At 43.7% G+C, this 27,650-nt stretch overlaps 1 protein-coding gene across 1 annotated transcript in view; it reads left to right on the top strand.

Moving 5' to 3' along the window:
• Positions 1–27,650, top strand: part of ZDHHC20 (zinc finger DHHC-type palmitoyltransferase 20) — a 1,600,692-nt gene that overhangs the window by 1,112,105 nt on the left and 460,937 nt on the right. Inside the window, exon 9 of the mRNA XM_044072039.1 lies at positions 10,676–10,802. Coding sequence (XP_043927974.1) covers positions 10,676–10,802 — 127 coding nt within the window. The remainder of the gene's footprint in view (positions 1–10,675; positions 10,803–27,650) is intronic.

The raw sequence follows: 27,650 nt of genomic DNA, 5'->3' as shown, positions 1-27,650 counted from the left end.
GTGTACATGATATATTTATATATTTTTTGATTGCCAAATGGAATAAGGTTTTATATTTCCAGCCGTGTAGTATATTGTTTTGAATAAAAGCACAGACTTAATAATCTGGTTAAATAAGAGGTACCACATCATTATAAATTTTATTTAAGGTAGATAAGGATTATATTATTATGACAGCTACTAAGTAGGGCAGGACCAACTCGAATGTCACACTGTCATCTGCTAGAAATCCACTCTGGGTTTAAAAATAATGCACTAGCCAAACACCTTTCTCTTCATAAAAGGGACACAGGTTTTAAGTTCCAGATCCTGGATCATATAGACATGAGTGATCTTGAAGGAGACATCCCGAATATTCTGGAGAAACATGAGCTCGTGTGGCAATTAAAGCTGAACTCTTTTAGGAAGCCTGGCCTAAACTACTACTGTTCAATTAAAAGTGTTCTAGAACTTAGAAAATTGCCACATTGTTTACATGACTATTTTTTTTTTATTTTATTTTACCAGTTGGTTTTAAATACCATTTTAAATAATTTGTAATTTAAGTGTATATTTTGTTTCCATCATTATACATTTTTTTTCTTATTGTCTTTTTCTGGTTCTCATTTTACCACTTTATTCAAAATGATGTATAATAACAATACTAACTAATTATACAATTATATTTATTTTTATAGATAGTTTTTAGGGTTCTTGTACACAGACCTGAAGAAGTCTAGAAGGACAAAAGCGATCTTTGTTAACAGTAGGTTATGAAAATAGAATATGATTTTTACAATTGATTTTTTTACATGCAAAGTGTGTGTGTGTGTGTGTATATGTATATATATATATATATATATATATATATATATATATATATATATATATATATGTATGTTTTGATTGCCAAATGGACTAAGGTTGATATATTTCCAAACATGTAGTATATTGTCTTGGATAAAAATCAGACTTAATCTATTTGATAATGTGGTTAAATGAGAGGTACCACATCATTATAAATTTATTTAAAGTACATAAGGGTTATGTTGTTATGACTGCTACCAAGTAGGGCAGGACCAGCTCGAATGTCACACTGATGGGGGAAGGGATGTGAATTTAACTTGTGTAACAATAACACTTTGTTTTACAACACAATAAACCACTCCATTGCCTGATAAAAAGTGTGTATATATATATATATATATATATATATATATATATATATATATTTAGAAAGCTCGTGAGGAAACTATTACTCTACTTTTGTTTTACTTGGATCGGTTGTCTGTGTACTTAAAGGATTTTCGACTGGAAAAAGAATGCCTGCCTTGCTTGGATTACTTTCTAATACTGTACAATTATATATATTTTTATTATTTTTTTTACTTAAGACTAGTTTAAGTTCGCTAGTTCTACTGCTATTTTCTGATCTGATCAATATACACTGATTAACTTGGAGATTTATGGACTGAAAGTCTTCCACACAGAGAAGTTTCTTATACTGTTTTATTTACCCTTTTCAGTACATATAGAATCAGTTTCATTTCTTCGCGTGTAGGTTAAGACGCAGGCCATTATACACTATCTGAGGTGCTGTAGCCCTTAGCTCCACAGTGATAAAAATGAATGGGAAGAACTATTTGCTACAGATGCCTTTCATAGAGCCGGAATGAAACCATAGGCACTTTTGAAGAGCAGGAATTTGTGTATTGGCATGTAGTACACATTGTAAGGTGTAAAATATTCACCAACAGTAAAACTATATTGAGACCTAAAGCATCTTTCCACATCTGTGGAACAGACTTTCCAGTTTGTAAACTATTTTTTTTCTGGCTGGGATGCGTTTTCTGTATGATTTTAAACAGAACTCTTTTTTTGAAAACACTGAAGATTTTTCAGTTTTTTCTTTTGTTTTGCAAGCTGTTATTAAATATTGTGAAGTGGTAGGTCATCATGCAGTTGTGTACATTTTACTTGCACATCAGTATGCTACATTTTTAATGGGCTTAGATATTCAGCATTAGATAACTTTTACAGTATTGATTGCTTCTTACCATTTTTTAAACAAAACCAAAAAACTTAGAAAGGAAAGAAATTCTCTTAAGAAAAAAATGACAGGAAAACTAGTCTGATTTTAAGGGATCTTTTTCAGGCAAAGGTTCCAACTTCTGAGTATTTTCTTTCCCCTGTCCCCCTTGCCTCTGCCAATCCCTGTCTAACATTTTCATTGAGACTTTCTTATGTATTCTCCTTTGGAGAAAAAAATAACTTCCAGTGCTTGGATTTTGGGCATTATAGGAATGTATACAGTCTAAACTAGAATTCAAGTCCTCTCAAACCAACACTAGTTGTTACTTCCATTTCTGTCAGACCTGTTCCTTTAGGGGATTATCAAACTTGTTTCTTTCCATCAAAAAGGAAAAGGATTTTTCCTTATCCCAGAAAAAGAATGAATCTGGAGGCCAGTACTGCACATATCCATTTTGAGCACCTTCCTAGAAGTCCCCAAATGCAAGCTGTTAATTCTCCATAGGTAAGTACTAGGCTAGCTGCCCTTGCAGGTAATTTTAAACCTAGTTAGTTTCCCCTCTTTCTGCTCCAGGTAACCCATCCCATTTGGTTAAATATTGGCCTTGCACATTCTATGGTCGATAATACGACGTCATGTACCTGCCATAACGTTCCATGTTAGTTGTCTTCTCGCCTTCTTTCTTGCTGGTTGGGTTCGGAGCCAATCCTCGGCTCCGACTTGGCCATCTTCAAAAGCTCGAGAGCTGCTTACTGTTACCCAGATCTCGTTTGCCGCTTCTGCTACGAGCTTGTGATTACTGGCTCAGGTCATATATTTTCTCTTTATTCACTATATTTAGGACTTTTTTGTACTTTATTGAATATACGCTTATTGTCATAGCTTAGTAGGTTCTGTGGTAGTTTTAGTGTCCCCCCCCCTTAAAAACTTGTTTTCTCCTTAGAGAGTTTTCCTCTCCCTCACCCACTCCCATTTACCTTTTCAAAGTAAGCCATTTTAGTTACAGGCTTATCATTGTTTTATTTTTTAAGGTAGACAAAGTTCATTAGAAATTGTGGTAGTTGTAGGTCTTATATTATATAGTGTGTGTGTGTGCTGTTAGGGTGTGGTAACTTGTGTGGCTGTGTATATTTTTTTCCAGTTACATACTCTCCTTTATACTTGTTCTTTGTAATTGATTTTCCTTCACAGGAATGTCTAAAGACACAAAAGTGTCGGGGTTCAAGAAGTGCTGTCAGAAAATGTCTCTGACAGATGGTCACACTTCTTGTGTTTATTGCTTGGGCTCCCAACACCTGCAGGACTCTTGTTCGGTGTGTCACGCCTTTAGTCCAAGAGTCCTGCAGGAGCGTAGGAATAAGCTTATCCTTATGGGTTTGCTTAAACCTGAAAGATCACCGGCCAAGACTCAGTCAGTGAAACCTTCTAGGTCATCGAAGCCGTCAGCTCCCAGCTCGGAGCCGTCGCAGAGTATGGCTTCTGCTTCAACTTCAGTTCTGGCTGGAACCGAAGCACCTATCGCTACGTCAACTTCGGCTCCGACTGGAGCCAAAGTACCTATCTCCCAGTCGGCCCCGATTCTTCCGTCGGAACCGTCAGGGAGTCGAAAATGCTCCAGGTCACCATCCTTGGAGTCGATACACTCGGCTCCAGGGTCACCCTTACTGCAATCTGAGCATAGTCATCGGTCCCACTCTTCTCGGTCATCTAGGTTATCCGACCATGATTTGGAGAGAGTGGTGATCAGGCTTTTAAAGTCGCAGGCCCTGGCAAAAATGCTGTCCAGCCCCCCTCATCAGGGCTCTGCTCTACCTGTTTCTCCAATAGTTCCTCCTTCGACTCATCCCTTGAGTTCGGAGCCGGAGCATGCTGTGGCTGGAACTGTGGGTCCGCCGGCGCTGATACCTCCCCTTTCAGTTCCATTGTCAGCACCGATCTCTTCCATGGTGCTGTCCTTGGAGGGATCTGGGTGTCGGGACTCCCTCGTTGGCTCCGAGGGGGCGAGTGGCATCGGACCCTTGTCCGACCCCGTTCTCCCTCTCAGAGCTTCGGCGCAGGTGAGTTCGGCTCCCACATCGGCTTCGGAGCAGTCTCCCTCGGTGCTGGGAAGAATTCCAGTCTCTTCAGAGCCGGAGCCGCCTTTGGTATCGGGGAAGGGGCACCTTCGAGGTCATGAGGAGTGTGCTGGCATCTGAGTCAGCCTCACGGTCAGCCTCATCGGCTCCCCGCCTCCATGGTGACTGCCCCTGCCTCTGCCCCTCCTCCAGACCCCAAGCGTGGGGAACAAGCGCTCCAGGGCACTCCACTGGGTGTATCTTCCTCTTCCGAGGCCTCCCCCGTTCATTCAGAGGAGCTCCCTTGAAAGAGGAAATGCAAGAGGAAGCATGTTGACTCCCCTGAGTCTGTCACTTCAGATACTAACTTGGAGGAGTCTGAAGGGTCCCCGAGATCCCCCTCTGAGGACGTCTCCTTCTCTGACATCCTTGAAATCCTTAGTCAGAGGGGGAACTGGACTACCCTTAACCCTTCCGAGGATGAGTCTGTATTCCTGGACGCGTTTGTTTCCCGACCCTCCACCTCCTGGGGGTGTCTGCCTTTCGATCCACTGATGGTGGTGACTTGAAAGGCGTGGTCAGCTCCAGACTCAATGGAACCAATTCTCCGTAGGCCCACAAAATTCATCACTGCCCCTCAAGACAAGCAATTTCTGACCAAGGGTGTTCCCGTGGATGCCATGTTGGTAGCAGCGGCCACTAAAAAGGAGTTGGCTGAAACTTCTTCGTCTGTCCATCCCCCTAATAAGGAATCTAGGACGATGGACAGATATGGGAAGCAGATGTTTTCCTCAGCGACCTTTTCTATGAGGTCTCTGAACTATTTGTGCCATTTTACCCGCCTTCGAAGGGATCTCCTTAAAGAGCTAGGAGATGCCCTTCAAGATCCATCAGCTGCGGGGGCTCAGGCTAAGATTGCCTCCCAGCTGGCGACTCTAAATTCTGTAGTAAACTCCTCCATGTGGCTCATCTCTTATGCAGCCGATGGAGCGAGTAGGGTCGCAGGCACAGGTGTGGCTTTGTGGAGACACGCTTGGATGTGGTTATGCAACTTTGCGGAACCCTTCAAGACGTCTTTCACCAACACCCCCTTTGATGGTTCTGCTCTGTTTGGACCACAGGTGAAGGATACCCTTACTAGGTGTGAGCAGGAAGGCAAGACTCTCTCTGCCGTTGGAGTCTGTTTTTCCACTCCAAGACGGTATCCCAAGGGTCAAAAGAGTGGGAGGATGTGGTTCCGGAAATCCCAGGGAGCCATGCCTGACACACGTGGAGAGTTCCCCTCCAGGGGCAGAGGAGGAAACAACAATAGACGCCGCCCTAGGGGCAGGGGGGTCCGCAAAATCAGGGCAAAAGAGAATCCTTCTCTGATAAGCCCTTCCAGCATCCCTGAAGTACTGCCCGACTGTCCACCTTCGGAGGCAGTCGGGGGAAGATTATCGCTGTACCCAAAAGCCTGGCAAAGTATAACACAAGACCAATGGTTACTTTCTATCATATCCGAAGGCTACAAAATTCCCTTCCGCACTCCTCTTTTCCAACAAATACCTTCCAGATGTTCCACCCATTCTAAGGGATCAAGCAGTTCAAGAAATTTCAAAACTGCTAAGAAAAAGAACCATCCAGTCAGTCCCAGCAGACCAACAAGGATCTGGAACCTTACTCAAGGTTCTTTTTGGTACCAAAAAAGACAGGGGACTGGAGACCCATTCTGGATCTCAGCAGACTAAACAGGTCTGTTCAAAGAACGAAGTTCCGAATGGTCACGCTACAATCCATTTTACCCTTTCTGGGTCAAGACAATTGGATGTGCTCCATAGATCTTCAGGACGCATACTACCATATCGAAATGCACAGACGCTCCAGAAGATTCCTCCGCTTCCAGCTGGGATCCAGTCATTATCAGTTCAGAGCGCTGCCCTTTGGTCTCACCACAGCCCCTAGGGTGTACACCAAATGTTTGGCAGTAGTCACCGCTCACTTGAGACTGCAAGGATTCCAGGTGTTTCCATATTTAGACTACTGGCTCCTTACTGCAACCACCAGGCATTGCCTGCTGCTAGCCAGAGACTACACCATCTAAACGTGCTGTACTCTAGGCATCACAATAAATTTCGAAATGTCTGCATTGTCGCCTTACAGGCGCAAATTTAAACACAAAGGACATGTCAGCGACTCTCCCAGCAGACAGTGTGTTAGCCATTCGACGACATATGCAGGACTTATTAGGTTGCAAAAAGATTCAGGCCAGATTTGTCCTAAAAACACTGGGTTTCATGGCAGCGGCTATAATTCTAGTTCCCTTGCACGTTTTCACATGAAGATTCTTCAGTGGATGTTGTTCACACGATGGTCCTTCCAGCAACTCCCAATGTCTCACATGATAATGATCACACAGTCATGCAAAAAACAACTTGTTTGGTGGATGGTTTCCCCATCATTACACCAGGGCAGGCCATTCGTTTTTCCTCCTCCAGTAGCTACAGTGACCACGGACGCCTCCCTAATCAGGTGGGGGGGGCATTTTCAGGGCATAACAGTCAAAGGCACCTGGCAGCCTCACGAGTACCATCTGCATATCAATGTCTTGGAGATGAGAGCCGTGCTTTTAGCGTTGCAAGCTCTTCAGAACTCTCTTCCCACCGGGATCATTGCAATTCAAACAGACAATATGTCAGTGGTATGGTACATCAACCAGCAGGGCGGAACCAAGTCGTACCCCTTATATCGAGAAGCACTCAGACATTGGCAGTGGGCGATCTCTTCCCAACAGTTTCTGATAGCAGCGCACATCCCTGGGAAGTCCAACGTTATAGCAGACAGGCTGAGCAGAGCAATTCATATGCCTCACGAGTGGTCTCTCAGACTGTGGCGGTCAAAATCTTCCATAAATGGGGTCAGCCTTGCTGCGACTTTTTTGCCACCCCCTTCAACAGCAAGTGCGACAATTTCTTCTCTCTCCTTCCTCTCCCCGGACACCTCCCCAGGGACGCTCTAGTTCACGATTGGCCCCAGGGACTTCTTTATGCATTCCCTCCATTTCCCCTGATTCCCAAACTAGTTCAGAAAGCTACCACATTGGGATGCAAGATGATCCTCATTGCCCCTTACTGGCCTCTACAAATTTGGTTCCCTTTCCTGCATCATCACCTTCTGGAGCAGCCCTGGACCCAATTCCAGAACTCCTGATCCATCAGTCGGGCGGGCTGCATCAATCTCTTCAATGTCTCCAGCTCACTGCTTGGTTTCTCCACTTCCGACCTTAGCCAGGCTTCCCAACATCTCTCATTCGATGCGTGAAATCATCTTATCCTCGCATAAGTCTACCACTAGGAAAACTTATGCTAGCAAGTAGAAACGTTTTTCCTTATGGGCAGAGAACAGGAAGATAGATCCCTTTTCAGCCCCTGTGCACCATATTTTAGAATTTCTAGCATAACGTTTTCGAACAGGATCCACTTCTGCCACGATTAAAGTTCAGCTAGCTGCAATTTCAAACTTTCATATAGGCCTATCTGATTCCAGCATCATGTCCCATAAGCTTTGCAAAGCCTTTCTTAAAGAGACCACTCTACTCAGGCCCCCAGTAAGAGATCCCCCGTCTCCGTGGGATCTGAATTTGATTCTAGCTTCCCTGATACTGCCCCCCCCCTTGAACCGGCAGCTTCCTGTTCCTTGAAGATTCTTTCTTGGAAAACCTGAACTTCAGGCTCTTTGTGTTCGTCCTCCTTACCTAGTTTTTCACAATGATAGTTTCTCTTCAGACTTAACCCTTCCTTTCTTCCAAAGGTTACTTCTGATTATAATTTGAATCAGTCCATTGAACTACCTGTGTTCTTTCTAAATTATTCCAGCAAGGCAGAATACAAGTTACATCAGCTGGACGTCCATAGACAATTATGCTTTTACTTGCATAGAACCAAGCAAATCAGAAAATCAGACCAGTTGTTTCCTGTCTTACGTTGAGGGAAAACAAGGAATACCGGTGTCAAAAGTCACCTTATCTAGGTGGTTGACTTCTATTACCTTTATATATCAGTTAAGAAATAAAGAGCTTCCTGCTAAACCCAAAGGTCACTCCACCAGAGCTCTAGCTACTTCTGTGGCTTTTCAGGCCAGATTGCCAATGGAAACTATTTGTGCGGCAGCTACATGGGCTAATCCACATACCTTCATTTCACATTATAAACTGGATGTGGCTTCCAGAAGCAGAACTGATTTTGGTTCCACTGTTCTGAAGAGTCTGTTCTGATGAGCCACCCAGGATTGAGGTGCTAGGGACGCTGTCCCAACTAGCAAGAATGAAGACGAGATAGACAACTTAACATTAAGAAGCTATGTACCTACAATAACGTTCCATGTTAGTTGTCTTCTCACCTTCTTTCTTGCGTCCCACCCTCCATCCCCCTATCCTAGTAGACCGAGAGGAGTTCCTTAGGTTTGTTGATCACTGGCTGAGTCTTCTCTGGCTATTACTTCTGTCAGTCTCTCCAGTAGGTTCCTGTATCCTGCTAAATTTACTGTATTATTATAATTATGTCTGTAGTTAGGTTACCAAACGAGATCTGGGTATCTAGTGCCAGGCATCATGGGATATAGGGGGGGCCTCGAACCAGTAAGCAGCTCTCAAGCTTTTGAAGATGGCCGAGTCTGAGCAGAGGATCGGCTCCGAACCCAACCAGCAAGAATGAAGGCGAGATAGACAACTTAACATTTATATATTACCCCAAATGGGAATAACTGGGATTATACAGTAGATAATTTGAGAGACCCAAATATAGGCTGAAGCATTTACGAGCTGCATCTGTCCATTAGTAGTATAGGGTGCAGTCCTGGGGTAAACTTTCTTTTTCCCTTCCATAAATCTAAGTTGCACATGAAAGTGGACTGGGCTGAACTTTGTTTATGTGGATTTGGGAGTCTGTTCCATAGCTGTGAAATATATGTCCCTCCAAACCATTGTATTGATGTAGCAGAAGAAGTTTAGATTTCTAGACAGAGTATTTCTTATGCCATTTGACTTACTGATGTGCTTCCTTGTATGCCAGGCGCAGGTCATCTCTTAGCTGCCTGTAGGATAAGGAGTATAGTGTCAGGGCTTTGAGTCAGTCCATGTAGACCTTGTATCCTTTGAGTAAGGTATCTGTGGGATTTCCATTTCTTGCATGTGTCAGGACAGAGAAAGGGCCATTATGTTCAATAATTGTCCTAATGAGGGCCAAGTAAAGGCTATTTCCTTTAGTCAGCATACTCTTAGGTCACCAGAGTAGCATTGTTAAATACTTTGTATGCATTCATTGTATAGCACTGTGAGTCCCTGTTCAAAACTTATTGGAAAATTATTAAATTGACACCAGTTGCATCTTACTAGGAGATGAACTGATTTTTGTAACACTTGAAGTGTAACATTTTATTTAGCATAATTTAATTGTATGTATGCAGTAACTGCTTCTTCTGGTAGAGTAGAAGTAGCTGTTATGCCTTTTGGTATATTTAAGCTAGGTTTATACAGTTTACAGTGGTAAACATATGGCACAAGTTGAATATTCTTTTGTTGCAACAAAGGTTTTGTGCTTTGAACCTTAATAGTATCCCTGTAGTTGTCTTAAGGCAAAATCCACATATCTCATGGGGAAGTCTTAACAAAAGCATATAATTTATTTTATTGGGTAGAGATGGAAAACACAGGACTCTCCTAGTATTTCTCCATACTTGTCCAATGGGTACATAGCGGTATAACTGCGTACTTCTTTGGGAGTTTTCTTTTTTGGGGGGGGGGGGCCCTAACAAGTTACTGGCCAAATAAAGAATCATTACTTGGCCTAGTGCAATACTTTCCAATGAGCGTTAAGCTTTACGTATTTAAAAAAGTTTTAGTCAGGAAGCTGATATAGATTTGTTTTCATATTGTGACTCATTCCCACAGTAGCAACTGTGCAACATTGCATCTCTTTAAACATTATAAATTTACTAAAAAGGCAAATGCAGCACAGTGTTTTTGGCTTTTATCTTTGCAAAAAATGTTTAAATTTTTTTCTTCATTCAGTCCATCTTTGCTAATGTTTCCTGTGTTACTTTTCTGGAAACAAAACTTAAGTTTTCTAGGCTTCTTACAGCTTTTAAATGGGCATTGCAGTGGTTGAAGTCTCATTTTGAAGCTGATGGGCAAGTCTGCTGCAGAAACTAGGTGTCGTGATACTTTGATTACTGGGAAATTGTCAGTGGCTTTCAGAATATATGCAAACAATGTCCATAAAATCCAGTGTTATTGTCATTTCCAAATAAGACATGAGATGGATTGTCGGTGCTAATACTGTTGAGAATCTGTGTGCAGTGATCAGTTTTCACTTTTATAATTTTTATATTTTTAAATGATTAATTTTCAAGATATGTATAAGTATTTGTTTCAAGTGTGGTTTTAGAAAAGGTTTTCTGGAATGTAGCATAGAATACAGCATTGTTCCTACCAAGGAAGTAGCTCATGTGGAGTGACAGCATTTTTGTTTTGTGTGCCTGTATGTGTATATGTTGAGCATTTTGTAACCTGACAGCACCTTAAAAGTATGTTAAAGTTTTAAAATAATAGTCGACTTTAATGTTCTTTTCTTAGAGGCCTTCCGTGCACCTGTGTTTAGAAATGGCCCTGATAAAAATGGATTTTCTCTTGGAGTGAGCAAAAATTTGAAAGAAGTATTTGGTGATGAGAAAAAATACTGGCTACTGCCAATTTTCACAAGGTATTGTCTTCATTTAAACATTTTGCGGATATATTGTATTAGATCTTTTGCTAATGTTACTGTAGACATTTTTGCTTTACTTAGTGATGTTGTATAATGTAGATTCTGATTGTACTCTCCACTGTTTCAGTATTAACTTTTTGTGACTTCTGCTGCTAAATGGCCAAGGTCTGGCCCACACTTCCAGAAATTTCTACTTTTCCTCCTCCTGTCTAGCCAAATACCCTCCTGCCTGGAAGTTAACACATGATTGGTATAAAAGGAGATGTCTGCTGCATCATTTATAGTTCATTATTTTCACAGTATGCATTCATATCAATACATATTGTGATGGTGAGGTCAGTCTGTCGGTTTGGTGTAGCTTTCATAGTTTTCAGAGAAGTACACAGTTGGGAAACTTTATATTTTAGATTGTACTAAGCATGTCTATAGTTTCTGCTTTTTGGCATTAGATGTCAGAAGTTATATTCTAGTTGCATTTAATGTAAGCTATATATTCCACGCCCTTTGTTTTTCTGTTTGAGGCCTAAGGATGATGATCCATAACTGCCTGACTCTGCAGGCTAAAACCAGAAGACTGGTAAGTGAATAGCAAAAAGTGTCCAAGATTATCTTAACAGAAGAATGCTTCTGCCCTTGAGCAAGACTGCTATGGTGTTGGCGAGGGTCTGCCTCTGACATTCCACAAAAGAAAAATATATCCACATGAGAGGGTTGTAAGGATGGAAGACAGTATTCTGCTGGAAGCCGAATACCTCCCTAGTCTCAAGGGTATTTACTCTGCTCTGACTTGATGTCCTTCAAGGATGCATCTGCAGTCTTTACAAATGGGTTGTCCTGTCATCAGGCAGCCCTTCGAGCGGCCGGATTCCAAAGTCTGGGTCTGGCCTCGGCTGGTGTCGCACTTCACCCGACGTCATAGCTGCAGTTTTTCGGGTATAAAGGCATCAGCCGACGCCATTTTCCCCAGTCTTTCTTGCCGCGTGGCGCCCGAAGCAGAAGCTGTTCGCAAGTGCCGGTCAGTCAGATCCAGAGATTACTACTACCGAATATTACTTCGAAGACTTCTAAAAAGCTAAGTACCCCGTTGGGGACTCTTTCTTGCCTCAGCCGATGTCAGAGAAAGTGAATAACTGTTTATCTTGTGGGAAACAAATACCTCATAAAGATTTCCACTCCTATTGCATACATTGTTTAGGCCCAGACCACGATGTAGCAGCTTGTCTAGCCTGTGCTTCTTTTAACCGACAGACGCTTAGACGTCGGTCGGAGTTTGCTGAACAGATTTTCGGCTCTGATTTTGCCTATATTATGCCGTCGGATCCTCCGACAATGCAAATTACCAAAAAAACGCAAAGAAAAGGACCGACCCTCACGGTCCGCGGTTTCGGGTGAAACCGCGGTTAAGCAAACCGCGAGTGTCTCGGTTTCGGCCGAAACCGAGCAAGCGGTTCTTTCTTCAGCCGAAACCATGCCTTCTACCGAGGCCTCCTCTAACCTGGTAGAATCGGCTTCTGAAATCCAACCCTCTGTGGCGGTTTCTCAGGAATTATCAGACACTATCCCCCTGGATATTTCAACCCCTGCACGTGGAGCTGCTAGGCCTCCTGCAGCCATGTCTATTAAGGCTTTTGCCAGGGCTAAAGCAGCCAAAGCTTCAAAAACGGTGCCTGCCAAACCCCCCTCTCACAGGCCCAGCACCAGCTCCCATATGCTTTCTTTGGCTGAGGATCTCATTTCTTTAATTCGTGGATCCCAGCCTCATCCAGACAGGGCCTCTCTCCCTCCTCCAGAAAAGAGGCCTAGAGCAGAGCCCCCTGAGCCAGTATCCACAGATGATTCCTCTGATGACTCAGAGCATACAGACACTTCCTGAGGCTCCTTATTCTCCATACGAAGACTCTGATGCTGAAGAGTCCATCCCTTCAGCCTCTCCACCTGAGGAATTTTCCTTTGGAGAAACCTTGCATGCTATGAGGGAACAATTTCAGTGGCAGGGCCAAGATTTCTCAGACTCCAGAAAAAGGCTTAGAACCTTTCTACATTTGCCACAACATAGGCCTTTAGCTATACCTCCAGTTCTTTCTGTTGTAGATGATGCATTTAATGATGCTTGCACTGCTCCTGCTTCATTACCTCCGGCTCCTGCTAAGCTCGATAGGTTCTACAGGGTCCCGGACACTCATCACCATTTATACAAGGCTCCTTTTGCAGATCCAGAGACTATCTCCCAGGGCCCTAAAGCTGTAGCAGCTACTTCTACTAAAAACCCTCCCTCTGAAAGGGAATCCAGGTCCTTAGAGAGATGGGGTAAAAAAGTTTACACCTCTGCTACTTTGTCAGCTAGAGCTTTGAACTGCCAATTTCATAGGATTCAATATCAAGAGTTTATGCTTGACCAGTTAACTAAAAAGCTGTCCTCTGAAGAATCTTTAGATAAAAAGTATGTTCAAGAAATGGTACATAACATACAGCAGGTTAGTAACCAGTCTTTAAAATGTGGCTATGATGCACTGGAGGCTTCCTTTAGATCAGCCATGACTGACACAGTTATCAGGAGACATGCATGGTTGAAAGAACAGGCATTACCAGACCATGTCAAATCAAAGCTTTTGGATGCACCCATGGACAAGGTCAATTTATTTGGTTCCCCTGCACAGCAGGTACTAAAAAAGATGGAAGAGAAGGCAAAATCTGTACAAACAGTGAAAGATTTCTTACAGGTTCAACCTCCAAGGTTCAGCAGGAACTGGCCCTCCAAGAATTGGTCCTTTCCGGACTCCTCTAAGACACAAAGAGGCAGGAATAGGCGTTCTAGAGGCAGAAACCAATCTAGGGGTGCCTACAGGGGACGCCAGTGGCAAGGTAACAACCAGCGAGGCACGGATGCAGCCACCACCACTACAACAACTCAATCACAGTGACTTGGCGGTGGCACCGCCTACCAGGGAACAACTAGAAGCACCCTTAGGCGGAAAGCTAACCTTATTTTCAAAGAACTGGCATTGCATCACAAGGGAAAAATGGATTTTGCAAACTATAGACCAAGGTTTACAGGTTCCATTTCCATACTCTACCAGGAAAGAGAGGAATGCCAAACCTACCACCTACTCAAAGGGCAGAAGCTCTAAAGCCAATATCTCAACTATTAAAAATGAGAGCTGTGGAAAGGGTACCGTCTATGGAGCAAGGAAAGGGATTTTACTCCAGACTCTTCCTGGTACCAAGAAAAGAAAACAAATGGAGGCCTGTTCTAGACCTGTCTGCTTTAAACACATTCCTCATTGTTCCAAAATTCAAAATGCTGACCCTACAGCAGCTTCTTCCCATGCTGGGCAAGGAGTCTTGGCTGGTAACTCTAGATCTCAAGGAGGCATACCTGCACGTCCCCATACGACCAATTTGCAGAAGATACCTCAGATTTCTTGCAGGATCAGAGCATTATCAATTCTCAGCATTGCCTTTTGGCTTATCTACTGCGCCAGAGTGTTCACGAAATGCCTGGCATCAGTAATTGCTCATTGCAGACTTCAGGGATCCAAATTTATCCCTACCTGGACGACTGCCTGATACAAGCGGACAACAAAAGCAAGTTAACAGAAGACTTACAGAGAGTCATTTACCTGCTGCAAGCTCTGGGATATACAGTCAATATAAAAAAGTCAAGGCTGATTCCATCCCAAAGAATAACCTTTCTGGGTGCAGAGCTGGACACATCAAAACAAATGGCATTCCTAACTGCAGAAAAGAAAGTGCAACTTCCTCTCTACTTCTTGGCATTAACAGAGCAGAACCATCTAACTGCAAGAAAAGTGCTACAAGCCCTAGGCTTCATGGCATCCTGCATAATTCTGGTCCCTCATGCCAGACTGCATATGAGAAAGCTACAGTGGTACCTAAAGAATTTGTGGTCCCAACACAAGCACAGCCTAGAAACCAAAATTCCAATAATCCCATGCCTGAAGCAAGAGTTCCTATGGTGGGCTCAGGCCTGTCAATCAAACACAGGATTGCCCTTCTGCAACAGTCAACCAAGCCAAACCATCATGACAGATGCCTCAGACCTCGGTTGGGGGGCACACATGCTGGACAAGTGCATACAAGGCCTATGGACTCAAGACCAGCGGCACCTGCACATAAATCTAAAGGAAATGCTGGCAGTAAAATTGGCTATCCAGTCATTCAGACCTTTTCTCCAAGAAGGTCAATTGATGATAAGGACAGACAACACCACAGTGATGTGGTACATCAACAAACAGGGAGGCACACATTCATATCCTCTATGCCGGCTGGCACTGGACCTATGGGATGTGGCTCTGAGCTACAACATTCAGTTACAAGCAATTTTTGTACCGGGGAAGGAAAACATTCTAGCAGACATATTAAGCAGAACTACCACAGATGCCCACGAATGGATGTTGCATCCGGACATCTTCAAAGCCATCACAAGAGAATGGGGTTTACCACAAATAGACTTGTTTGCATCCCCACTCAACCACCAGCTACAGAAATTCTACACAAGGACGTACCACCCACTTGCTTGGAAGGTGGACTCCCTATCTTTCATTTGGAAAAACCTGACAGCATACGCATTCCCACCACTTCCTTTGATGCACAAGGTGCTTCTGAAGATCAAATAGGAACGTCCGAGGATCATTCTGATAGCTCCAGACTGGCCAAGACAACATTGGTACCCATTGCTGAGGAGCATGTCTCGGGAACAAATATGGGCACTACCCCTGATCCCATTACTGTTAACAACTACAACATCCTGCATCCAAACCTGAAAACTCTGCAGCTAACTGCCTGGAACATTACATAAGAGCAATTAACCCAAATTTATCCCAAAGGGTTAAAGACATAATCCTGGAGGCTCGTAGACCTTCAACAAGAAAGAATTATGCAGCAAAATGGAAAAGATTTCTCATTTGGAGTACTGCAAAGGGGAAAGATGTGACACTGGTGAACATAGCCAACATCCTGGAGTACTTGGCAGAGCTCTTCCATACAGGCCTGTCCTATTCTTCCATCAAGATACATGCATCAGCTATTTCAGCAGAATACAGCTTGGATCCTCCTGTCTTCTCATCCTCTGCTCAGACAGTTTCTGAGAGGTATTAAAAATGTAAAGCCTCCCAGGAAACCTCCATTGCCAGCATGGGACTTGAACTTTGTGCTAGAAAAATTGACACTTCCTCCTTTCGAACCAGCAGCAACAACAGAATTACAATACTTATCCTGGAAGACTGCTTTCCTGCTGGCAATAACTTCAGCAAGAAGGGTCTCTGAACTACAGGCATTAATGGCAGTACAACCCTTCCTGATCTTCCATCAAGATAGAGTGTCCATGAGAACAAATCCTACATTTATGCCTAAGGTGGTATCCAGAGTCTCTTTAAATCAGGCTATCCACCTACCTACATTCTTCCCCAACCCACAGAACAGGGGAGAAAGACTCTTGCATACCTTGGATGTACATAGACAATTACGCTACTACCTGGACAGGACCAAAACCAATAGAAAAACTAACCAGCTTCTGGTAGCATATGCAACAGGAAAGGAAGGAAAACCAATTTCAAAACAGCCAATCTCCAAATGGATAGGAAATTGCATTAGATTTTGTTACTCCTACCATGGAAAGAAAACTCCAGAGAACATCAGGCCTCACTCCACAAGGGCTACAGCCGCTACCACAGCTTTCTTCGAGGTGGCTACCAAGGACATTATAGAGGCTGCTACTTGGACCTCCGTGCATACATTTGCCAAGCATTACAATTTACCTCTATACTCTAGACCCCGAGCAGGTTTTGCCACTGCTGTTTTGCAAGGGATCCTAACTACACCATAATCTCTACTCTTTTCCTCCTCCCCTAGTTTAGCTATGGTATTCTACCCATTTGTAAAGACTGCAGATGCATCCTTGAAGGACATAGTACAGTTTTGTACCTACCATAAATGTAGATGTCCGAGAGGAATGCATCTGCAGTCAGGATTACCCACCCACCTTCCCCTCTGAGGTACTCCTAGGGTATTTGCCATCCTTCAGCTAGCTTGGGGGGGATCTATTATGGTGTATTTGTTTGTATATATGTACATACATGCTTATTTTATGTGTTTGCTCTCTACTATTTGGAAACTTTGGCATTTATCCAAATTTAGCCATCCAAGAGGGCACCTGGCATCTGGGGCAAGAAACACTGAGGAAAATGGCGTCGGCTGATGCCTTTATACCCGAAAAACTGCAGCTATGACGTCGGGTGAAGTGCGACACCAGCCGAGGCCAGACCCAGACTTTGGAATCCGGCCGCCCGAAGGGCTGCCTGATGACAGGACAACCCATTTGTAAAGACTGCAGATGCATTCCTCTCGGACATCTACATTTATGGTAGGTACAAAACTGTACTTTTTGCAGATTGGATTGTGAACCTCTGACATTGCCTTTCAGGAGGCTGCCACATGCATTTAAGCTGAAATTCTCCTGTGTCATTTAGTTCCGACATATCTCCACTAGGTTTGATTGCCTGTATCTTGAGGGGTAAGGGCTGTATACTGTCAGTGTTAGTATACAAGGGCATTGCTTTTTCAAAAATAAAGGTCATCCACATCTGTTCATGTACAGGAACCTCAGATGTAGCTGCTCCCAGATGCAGGTTCAAGGTGGCCAGGCACTGTGCATCTGCCATCTTGCCTCAGTGTGATCTGGTGGGTTTTCATCCCTTTCTGCTTTCCATATTTCCTCTCAGAACTTAATGAAGTTGGCTTTGGATTATGTGCACCTCCTAAGGAGCTTGCTGACTTCTTCAGAACAGAAGTCCATGTCAGGGGGCTAGTCGTAAAGGGAGGCACCTGTGAAGACTGGTAGAGATGGATGAAGGCTGCCAGCCTAGCCATATAGAATTGTGCAGATAGTTCTATCATTTGTAAATGTGAAATGTTAAACTTAAAACAATGTAGCAACATTCCATCTGCTGTAAAGAAAGCTAAGTCAAGCATTTCTTGTTGGTCCTTTGAAATTAATATTATTTCATCACTGCCTTTCATGTTTACAAGTCTGCTCCAGTCCGGCTAGATGAAGGCTTTCCTGCTTATTGTTTTAAGGCTAAAGTTAATGACTAGAATCTACATGTGGAATGTCCTTTATGCTCCAAGTGTAAAAGAATGTAAATGCAGTTTCTGTCAGCCTGGGAACACCAGGAAAGTGTAAAAGATGAAGTAAAGTTTTAGCAGAGCTGCAGTTTCAATTTTTACAGTGGGAACCAGAGATTGAGCATTTTTGTCTGATCATCCAACCTACAGTACTACCTGTTTTCTCATGCAAGTTATCTTAGACTTGTGTTTTCTTTTAGAGAGCTAGAAATTAGAAAATTTAGACTAAGTATTTTTCTGTTATGTCAGAACTGTACTACTGAATTATTTTAAGTATCTCTGTGTGATCTCTGAACTCTTTTGACAAGCACTTTGTAGTAGAAAGTATTGTCTTGTGGTTTTAATTATTAAATATTTTAAAACCTTTTATCTGTGGCTGATGTTCTTCATCTCACATTGCTGCAGTCCTTACACTTGGGTAGTCCGCTGTCCTCGGTCGGCCCGAATATCAAAGTATAAGGCTGACGTCAGTCAAGGCGCATTAGACTGACATCAGGACGTCAGGGTACAAATGCGCATGACCGACGTCATATCCTCAGTCTTTTTTGCCGCATGGTCCGATGCAGAAGCAGCGTTGCAAGTGCCGTTCGGCGTTCTGAAATTTTTCGAATTCGGAGTTTCAGACCGAGTCAAAGTTGGCTAAGTACCCGTTGGGAATATTTTAGTTTTTCTTGCCTCAGTGGTTTACCGGATGTCAGAAAAAGTGAATAACTGTATTTCTTGTGGGAAACAGATACATAGAGATTATCATACTTTGTGTATTCCTTGTTTAGGGCCTGAGCACGACGTTGTTGGTGTCGCTTTTGTGCTAGATTCAATAAGCGCACTATTAAGAGAAGGTTAGATTGTGCCAGGTTAGTCTTTGGGAAGCGGTGCAATTATAATATGCCGTTGGATGCTCCGACGTCCGCTTCTTCGAAGAAGCGCAAGGATAAAGCAGCTAAGCCCAGGCAAGAAGAGTCCGTGCGGACGCCGGTTCTTTAGAGGTGTCTGTGGAGCCGGTGGTTCACGGAGGTTTCTCTGGAGTCCCAGGGGGAGACTTTGTTATTGCAGGATGTGGCCTCTCAGGAGGCAGGTCAGGCTGAAGGGGCTTCTCAGGTTACTGTACTCCCCTCCCTTCCTAGGGTGGTTAGGCCCTCTCCTTCTGTTTCCAAGGCTTCTCCCAGAGGCAGGCCAGGTTTAGCTTCAGTTGGTGTCACTCCTAGTTCTTCAGGATCTGTGCCCAAGAAGCATATGCTTAAAATGGCAGAAGATTTGATTACTCTGATTAGAGGTTCTTTGCCCCCTCCTGATAAGAGACCTAGGGTGGAACCTGAGTTGGGGAGTTTTGAGCAGGCCTCGGATGTTTCTGAGTCTTCGGCTGAAGACTTGCAGGAGTATTCTCCTTATTCTGATTCTGATGTGGATGATTCTACTCCTTCTGCTTCTCCTGAGGATTTTTCTTTTTCAGAGACTCTTCATTCCATGAGGGAGCATTTTAAGTGGGAAGGTCAGGACTTCTCTGATTCCAGGAAAAGGCTTAGGGAATTTTTGTTTTTACCCCAGCATAGGCCTTTGGCTATACCTCCTGTTCTGGATGTTGTGGAAGATGTGTTTGCAGAGGCTTCTCTTAATCCTGATTCTTTGCCTCCTGCTCCTGTTAAACCGGATAGGTATTACAAGGGTGCCTGAAGCTCATAAGTATCTTTTTAAGAGTCCTAGGGCGGACCCAGAAACTGTTAGTCAGGGGCCTAAGGGTGTTAAGGCTTCTGTTGTTAAAAATCCGGTTCCTCCAGATAAAGAGGCCAGGGTTTTGGATAGATGGGGAAAGAAAGTCTATACTTCTTCCACCCTAGCTATGAGGGCTTTGAATTGCCAGTTTCACATGTTGAAATACCAAAACTATCTACTTTCTCAATTGAAGTCTAAGGTAGATGCTCTGGCGGAAGGTATTGAGTGTAAAGAGTTACAAGATTTAGTACATGTTTCTGAACAGGTGGGTAAGCATTCTTTGCAATGTGGTTTTGATGCTGTACAGGCCTCGTCTAGGGTGGCTGCCACTGGGTCAGTTCTTCGCAGGCACGCCTGGCTGAGGGATCAGAATTTATCTGACCATGTTAAGACAAGAATTTTAGATGCTCCTTTACAATCTGATGTGTTGTTTGGTTCACCTGTTGAGGCAGTCTTAAAGAAAATGGAAGACAAGGCTAAGTCTATGCAGACTGTTAAAGATTTTTGCAGGTTCAGCCTCCAAGTTTAGTAGAAATTGGCCTACCAAGGGTGGGCGTATCCTTCTTATGATTCCCAGTCTAGGGGTAGATCTAGGCGTGGTAGGGGCAGAGCTCAGGGCTCTTTCAGGCCTAGAACAGGAGTTCACCTGCACAGTCTTGGTGAGGGCAGGGGTCAGTCCTTTCGTAAACAGACCCAATGACCTACCTTTTCAGCTGCCAGAGCCTTCTGCTGGCAGCACCTTTGGGAGGAAGGTTGGCACTTTTCAAGGAAAATTGGAGTTTAATTACCCAAGACAGATGGGTATTGGATATCATACACCTAGGTTACAGGTTTTATTTCCATACCTTGCCTCCTTTCAAAGGCATGCCAGACGTTCCTCCTCAGCAAAGAATAGAGGCTCACAAACAAATTTCTCTGTTACTTCAAATAGGGGCCATACAGCCGGTCCCTATGCCAGACGTGGGCCTAGGATTTTATTCTCGCCTGTTCCTAGTACCAAAGAAGGGGAACACGTGGAGACCAATTTTGGATTTATCTATCCTCAACACTTATCTGGACATTCCCAAGTTCAAAATGTTGACGTTACAACAACTTTTACCTCTACTGGGCAAAGATCATTGGATGGTAACTTTGGATCTCAAGGAGGCTTACCTTCATGTTCCTATCAGACTGAGTTGCAGGAAGTATCTGCGTTTGGCTGGGACTTCTCATTATCAGTTCTCTGCATTGCCCTTTGGCTTATCTACTGCCCAGAGTGTTCACGAAAGTTCTGGCTCCAGTGATAGCTTTCTTCAGGCTAAAAGGAATACAGATCTATCCTTATTTGGACGATTGCCTGATTCTGGCTCAAGGAAGGGACGAGCTTCTTCATCATTTGGAATATGTGATAGCACTGCTAAGATGCCTGGGGTATTCTGTGAGCGAAATAAAGTCCAGTCTAGTACCCTCTCAGGACATGTGCTTTCTGGGTGTAAGACTGAATACAGCATCCCAGATGGCCTTTTTGACCCCGGACAAACAAAAGAATCTTTCCCTTTACTTTCATCAATTGTCTCATCAGTCCAGGCTGACTGCAAGGACAGTCCTTCAAGCCTTGGGGTTCATGGCATCTTGTATTCTGGTGCTTCCCAATGCCAAACTGCATATGAGGAAGCTACAATGGTATCTCAAAAATGTATGGATACAGCACTGCCAGGATCTGGACACTGTCATTCAGATAATACCTTGCATTCAAAAAGAGTTTTTGTGGTGGGCTCAGGAATGTCACCTAAACAAGGGACTCTCTGTGACCCGGCCAGAGGCGAGTCAGATTCTAACGACAGATGCCTCAGACAAAGCTTGGGGAGCTCATCTAAATGGAAAGTGGATACAAGACAAGTGGCCTGCCAGACTACAACATCTACATATCAACTTGAAGGAGATGTTAGCAGTCCAGTTTGCATTAATAGCTTTCAAGGATTTACTTCTTCCAGGGCAGGTGTTGATTCTAACAGACAACACAACTGTCATGTGGTACATCAACAAGCAAGGGGAACACATTCTTATCCTCTATGCAGGCAAGCAATGATTTTGTGGGAGACTGCTCTCAGTTTACAGCTAAATCTTCAGGCAAGGTTTCTGCCGGGAGCACAGAACTCCTTAGCAGATGTGTTGAGCAGGCAATTATGGATCCCCACAGTGGAAATTGGATCCTCAAGTATTTCAGAAATTGACAGTGTCATGGGGAACTCCAGACATAGATCTGTTCGCTTCTCCACTAAACCACCAGCTGCCAAAGTTTTGCATAAAAGGTTTCATCCCACAGCTTGGAAGGTGGATGCTCTTTCTTTCAATTGGAGCAATCTTCATGTGTATGCCTTTCCACCTCTGCCTCTCCTCCCAAAGGTACTTCTAAAGGTCAGACAGGACAAGCCAAAGATGATTTTAATAGCTCCAGATTGGCCTCGACAGCACTGGTACCCATTACTGAGAAGTCTGGTGCAGGAGCCTCCATGGCCTTTGCCTTCGATTCCACACCTGTTGTCTCAGGAGAACAGTCATTTACTCAATGTCAAGCTTCACTCTCTTCACCTAACAGCCTGGCATATTCTGTTTTGAACCATAGAGGGTCTCAACTTCCACAGCAAGTTTTGAATGTTATTTTGGAAGCTAGAAGGCCTAGTACAAGGAAAGTGTACGCAGATAAATGGAAGAGATTTTTATTTTGGAGTGCAGCAAAGGATTTTGATGTTTCTGAGCCTAATTTAAGTGTGGCTCTTCAATATCTTACTGAGTTACTGGACAAAGGTTTGTCCTTCTCTTCTATTAAGGTTCATGCTGCAGCAATTTCGGCTCATTATGACTGCGACCCACCATTGTTTTCTCATCCTTTGTTCAAGCAATTTCTTAGAGGGGCAAAGAATATAAGACCCCCACGTAGAGCTCCTACTCCTGCTTGGGATCTCAATTTTATGTTGGAGAAACTTACTCTACAACCTTTTGAGCCTGCAAGCTACTACTGAGTTGAAATATTTATCATGGAAGACTGCTTTTTTGTTGGCCATTACCTCTGCAAGAAGGGTTTCTGAATTGCAGGCCCTTATGGCAGTTGAGCCTTTCTTAATTTTCCATAAGGATAGGGTATCTTTGCGTACTAATCCTTCCTTTATGCCTAAAGTGGTTTCTAGTGTGGCTTTAAACCAAACTATTCATTTGCCTACTTTTTATGCAAATCCCCAAAATAAAGGGGAAAAGATTTTGCACACTTTAGATGTACACAGGCAGTTGCGATATTTGAGCAGAACTAAAGGGTTCAGGCAGTCTCAGCAGTTATTTGTTTCTTTTGCTTTGAGTTCTCAGGGCAAGCCTGTGTCAAAACAAACTATTTCTAAGTGGATTGGGTTTTGCATTGCTTTCTGTTACTCCCATCATGGCAAGGAGATTCCAGCTGGGATTAGGCCTCATTCCACTAGGGCTACTGCCACTTGACAGCTTTTTAAGGGGTGGCAACTAAAGATATTTTGGAGGCAGCTACTTGGAGTTCAGTGCATACTTTCTCTAAGCATTATCACCTTCCACTTTACTCTAAATCTAGGGCTGGTTTTGCCACTGCTATTTTACAGGGCATTTTGGCAGCTCCTGCTTCTTTATAGTTTTGCCATCCTCCCTTACCTCTGCTTTGGGATTCTACCCAAGTGTAAGGACTGCAGCAATGTGAGATGAAGAACATAGTACAGTTTTGTACCTACCATAAATGTAGATGTTCAAGATCCACATTGCTGCAGTCCAATTTACCCTCCCTCCTTCCCCTCTGTAGTTAGAGGCGGTTGTGTGGGTTGGATTGTAAATATTGTGTATATTGTATATATTGTACATATTATTAGTGCAAGGGTGGTTGGTTGTTTGCTGTCTTTTGGTTTTGACCTTTTTTTCTAGGGTCTTCTGACATCTGGGGCAAGAAAAGACTGAGGATATGACGTCGGTCATGCGCATTTGTACCCTGACGTCCTGATGTCAGTCTAATGCGCCTTGACCGACGTCAGCCTTATACTTTGATATTCGGGCCGACCGAGGACAGCGGACTACCCAAGTGTAAGGACTGCAGCAATGTGGATCTTCGAACATCTACATTTATGGTAGGTACAAAACTGTACTTTTTGTGTAGAGATACGTTAAGCTCTAGAGTACATTGCATATTTATAGAGTTTACTGTCTAGGTCACTCCAAATAAGCTTTGACTGTTTAGTTACATCTACCAACTGGATAATAATTTTGCACAGTAATAATTGGACACCCTTTTAAGGGCCTTTGGGTAGCTGATAAATATTAGCTGGATGGTGGCAAGTGGTACTACTGTATAGTCTGGGGGAAAAAAGGGCACAGCTGGAGAACCTGTGCCAGCCTTCCCCAGAAGTGTCTGTGTGGTTGTATAAACTCTTATCTTAAAGTGTTTCTGTCAGCTACGTGGGCAGAGACACAAAGTACTGGTTGGACAGAGGATGCTGGAGATTTTAGCTTGCCCAGCTAGGCTGAGATCTGGACCCTATAGCTGTGCCCGTGGGGATTCTTATTGGGTACTTGGAGAGCAAGAGAGCGACCAGCCCCGGACTGACTGATCTGTGTGCTCTTAAGGGAAATTGCACTTTACTGTGTGTATTTGTTATCCTTTCCTCCTATACGAGACTGACTCTCTGAAGTTAGCGGTGAGGATTGAGGCTGCTTGATTGCTGGGCCAAGGCACGGGTGTCACAGCACCCACTACCCCAAGGGCTTAAGTTCATATGACTCGGAGGCAGATTAACTGGCCTGTGTGGACCACATGTCTTCCCCTTCCTGTTATAAGTTCAACACTAACAAAACTTTATTCTCCATCTCCCCACTACAACAAATCTCATTTGGCAATGTCCTCACTAGACTAAAAGTTGATTTCAAATGAGAGGTGAATTCAGATATACAAAAGAAATGCATAGACCTCCTGGGCTTGCTTGAGCCAAAGCCATAACAAGATCTCCAATGATGAAAGCTTCACTCCATCAAATACAGCTGTGGTAGTGCTGATGCATCTTTCTTTATGGCAGCAGCTTTGTGATAACACTCTTGGTTGAGGACTAGCCTCTCACCAAACCACGTTAAAGCTGAACCTTTCCATACTTGGATAGGATCGCTCTTTTTACTCTCTGAAGAACAGGTACTTGCAAGACTTGTTGGGCTTTACAGATTAAACTTGTTTAAGATGCTGATTCTGTATTTCATGGAGTCTCAATTTCCATACCTTGTGACTCAACTGAAACAGAAACAGTTCAAGGAGGGGCTCAGAGTGGATGTGTCTGGTGCTGTTAATTAAGCATAGAGGTATTTTTAGTTTTAGAGAGCACACTTAAGATTTAGTTTAATAATTTGAGGGAAGGAGGGGACTCTGGGAATGTGTGCAACTCCAGTGATTGTTTCTGGTGTGCATTTGGTACTAAATTCATCTACAAGTATATTAGCAGTATTTTTAAAGTCACAGTGTGATTTGTACTTCATGATGAGCAAGTAACCTTATATCACTTTGAACCAGCAGATGCCGGATGTTAAATGCTTTTTATGAAACCTATTTTATGGTTGCTGCTATGTCAAACAAAATGATTTCAGTGTTGCAGGCTTTCAGATGGAATTCACCTTACTTGTTATTTTGTAGTAAAAGGCATATAGTTGAAGACTGATCCATCTTTCTTGTCAAAAGGCATTATCAGCAGTTAGTGAAGAAGTCTGTACAACTATGAGATTAAAGAGGAATGTATTCTGCATTTGCTTGGTGTTCATAGACATCTATGACTTTAAAACTGATCAAGTTAAGTGGTGCAGTGATGCAGCACTTGTCTCACAGCAAGAGGTTCTCTGGTTCAATTCTTGGCTGGAGTGCCTTCTGTGTGGAGTCTGCATGTCCTCCCTGAATTTGCATGGGTTTCCTGTGGGTGCTCTGATTTCTTCCCACATTCCAAAGGCATGCATCTGGAGCATTTCTACTTGGCCTCCAGTGAAAATGAGCTCGGTCCTGGTTGGACTTTCCCAGTAAACAAATGTTAAATAAAAAAATAAAGAAAAACTGGTCAGCTTTTTGTTTCCAACAAAGAACAAGAAATAATGAATTTTACTCTATAAGTAGACTCTTGATATGGTTGGCCCATCATATTGTTTTTAGCTGTGAAATAGAGGATCATAGATGTTCACCAGTTATAACCAGTTTGTTAATGCGCTCAAGAACACATTTACAAATGGTTATGAACAGTGACAGTCAGTTCTTTGTAGTACATGGAGCTTTAGCTTCTCCAGTCAGTTAAAGATTGTGGGGTGGAGTGGAAAGTCTCTTAAAACTCACAGATCAGCACCCCTAGAAATGATGGACACTTCCCACTAATCTCAGTGTGGTTCTTTCCTTTCTGTAGTAGAATTATGTCACAGGTCCTGCTGCTGAATGCTTTGTTGGCAGAAAGGCTGGGGTCTATCTCGACTTCTCCATTGTTCTTTAGAAGTAGACTTCTGGGAGAGGTCCACTGGTCATGCAGTCCTTTCTGTATGTTTCTGCAAGGTGGAGATTGTAAACAAACTCACTCATGCTCTACTGCTGTGCAGAAATGTAATGCACATTTAGACAAGTGGAGTAACTTTTATAATTTTTCACATCTTGGTGAAATGAATGTGCTGGTGATTCCAAGAGAGACACTGCCCATCCCTTTGTGGAACTTAAGGATCTATAAGCCCTATTTAGTGAGAGTCTCCTGAGGGAGAGATGTGCAGAAGTTCAACCTGTTTATATAGGAAACGTGGTCCTCACTCTATTATGCTTAGTTGAACTCAGCAGTGCAAATTAGAATTAATGGGCATATTCTCTCATGGCAGGAAGGATTCCTGTGTTCTTTTCTTCCCTCCCACTGATTCTACAGTTAAGCGTAACATTCAGAAATTAATCGAAGCTTATTGTTGTTGCCCAGTGTTAGCAGGTTTGTTAGTGCATGTAAAGAAAATTTGTCCCCTCCGCAATCACATTTCATGTCGAGATGACCTTGTATACCCCAGGATATGGCTTCAGGATGTCCTTCAAGAATGCAACTGCAGTCCTGACATATAGCCCTTCGGTCGGCCAGATTCCAAAGTCTGGGTCCGGCATCGGCCGATGGCGCCTCCTCCCCGACGTCAGAGCGGCTGGGGTAGAAAGGCATCAGCTGACGCCATCTTCTTTAGTCTTTCTTGCCGCGCGGTGCCCGAAGCAGAAGCAGTTCGCAAGTGCCGGTCGGTCAGCTCCTGTGTTTTCAGTTACCGAAGTCATCTAAAAGCTAAGTACCCCGTTGGGGAACATTTTTTCTTGCCTCAGCCGATGTCAGAACAAATTGAAAAAGTTAATAATTGTTTGTCTTGTGGTAAACAAATACCTCATAAGGACTTCCATTCTTACTGCATCCCTTGCCTGGGCCCAGACCATGACGTCTCGGCCAGTGCTGCCTGTGCTTGCTTTAATAAGCGCACTCAGGCGCCGGGCAGAATTTGCCGAAGACTTTTTTGGCGAATCCTACGCTTACATCATGCTGTCGGAACAACCGACAACACAACCTAGCAAAAAACGAAAGGACCGGGACCGACATCCTCGGCCCGCGTCTTCCACCGATACCACGCCTAAGCCCTCCGCGAGTGCTTCGGCCCCTTCAGAAGCGGTAATTCAACCGCTCCAGGCCGACGACACCGCGTTAACACGTTCTTCGGTCTCGGAGATTACACCGGTGCCGGTTGTTGATTTTCCTCCAGAAACTAAAGCTCTGGATCTCCCCGACACCATTCCTGTGGACAGTTACCCCTGCACGTGGGGCAGCTAGGCCTCCGGTATCCATGTCCATCAAGGCCTTTGCACGTGCTAAGGCTGCCCGCCAAGCCAAGGCCCATCCTAAACCTACTTCTCAGGCCCCTTCTTCAGACAGACAGATCATGTCTCTTGCTGCAGATCTAATCTCTCATCAGGGGTTCTCAGCCGCCTGCAGA

Source organism: Protopterus annectens, chromosome 5.part0, assembly GCF_019279795.1.
Source record: "Protopterus annectens isolate FY-2018-M chromosome 5.part0, PAN1.0, whole genome shotgun sequence".
Lineage (NCBI taxonomy): Eukaryota > Metazoa > Chordata > Ceratodontiformes > Protopteridae > Protopterus > Protopterus annectens.
The sequence above is the reverse complement of the archived record's forward strand: the minus strand, read 5'-3'. Positions and strand labels throughout refer to the sequence as shown.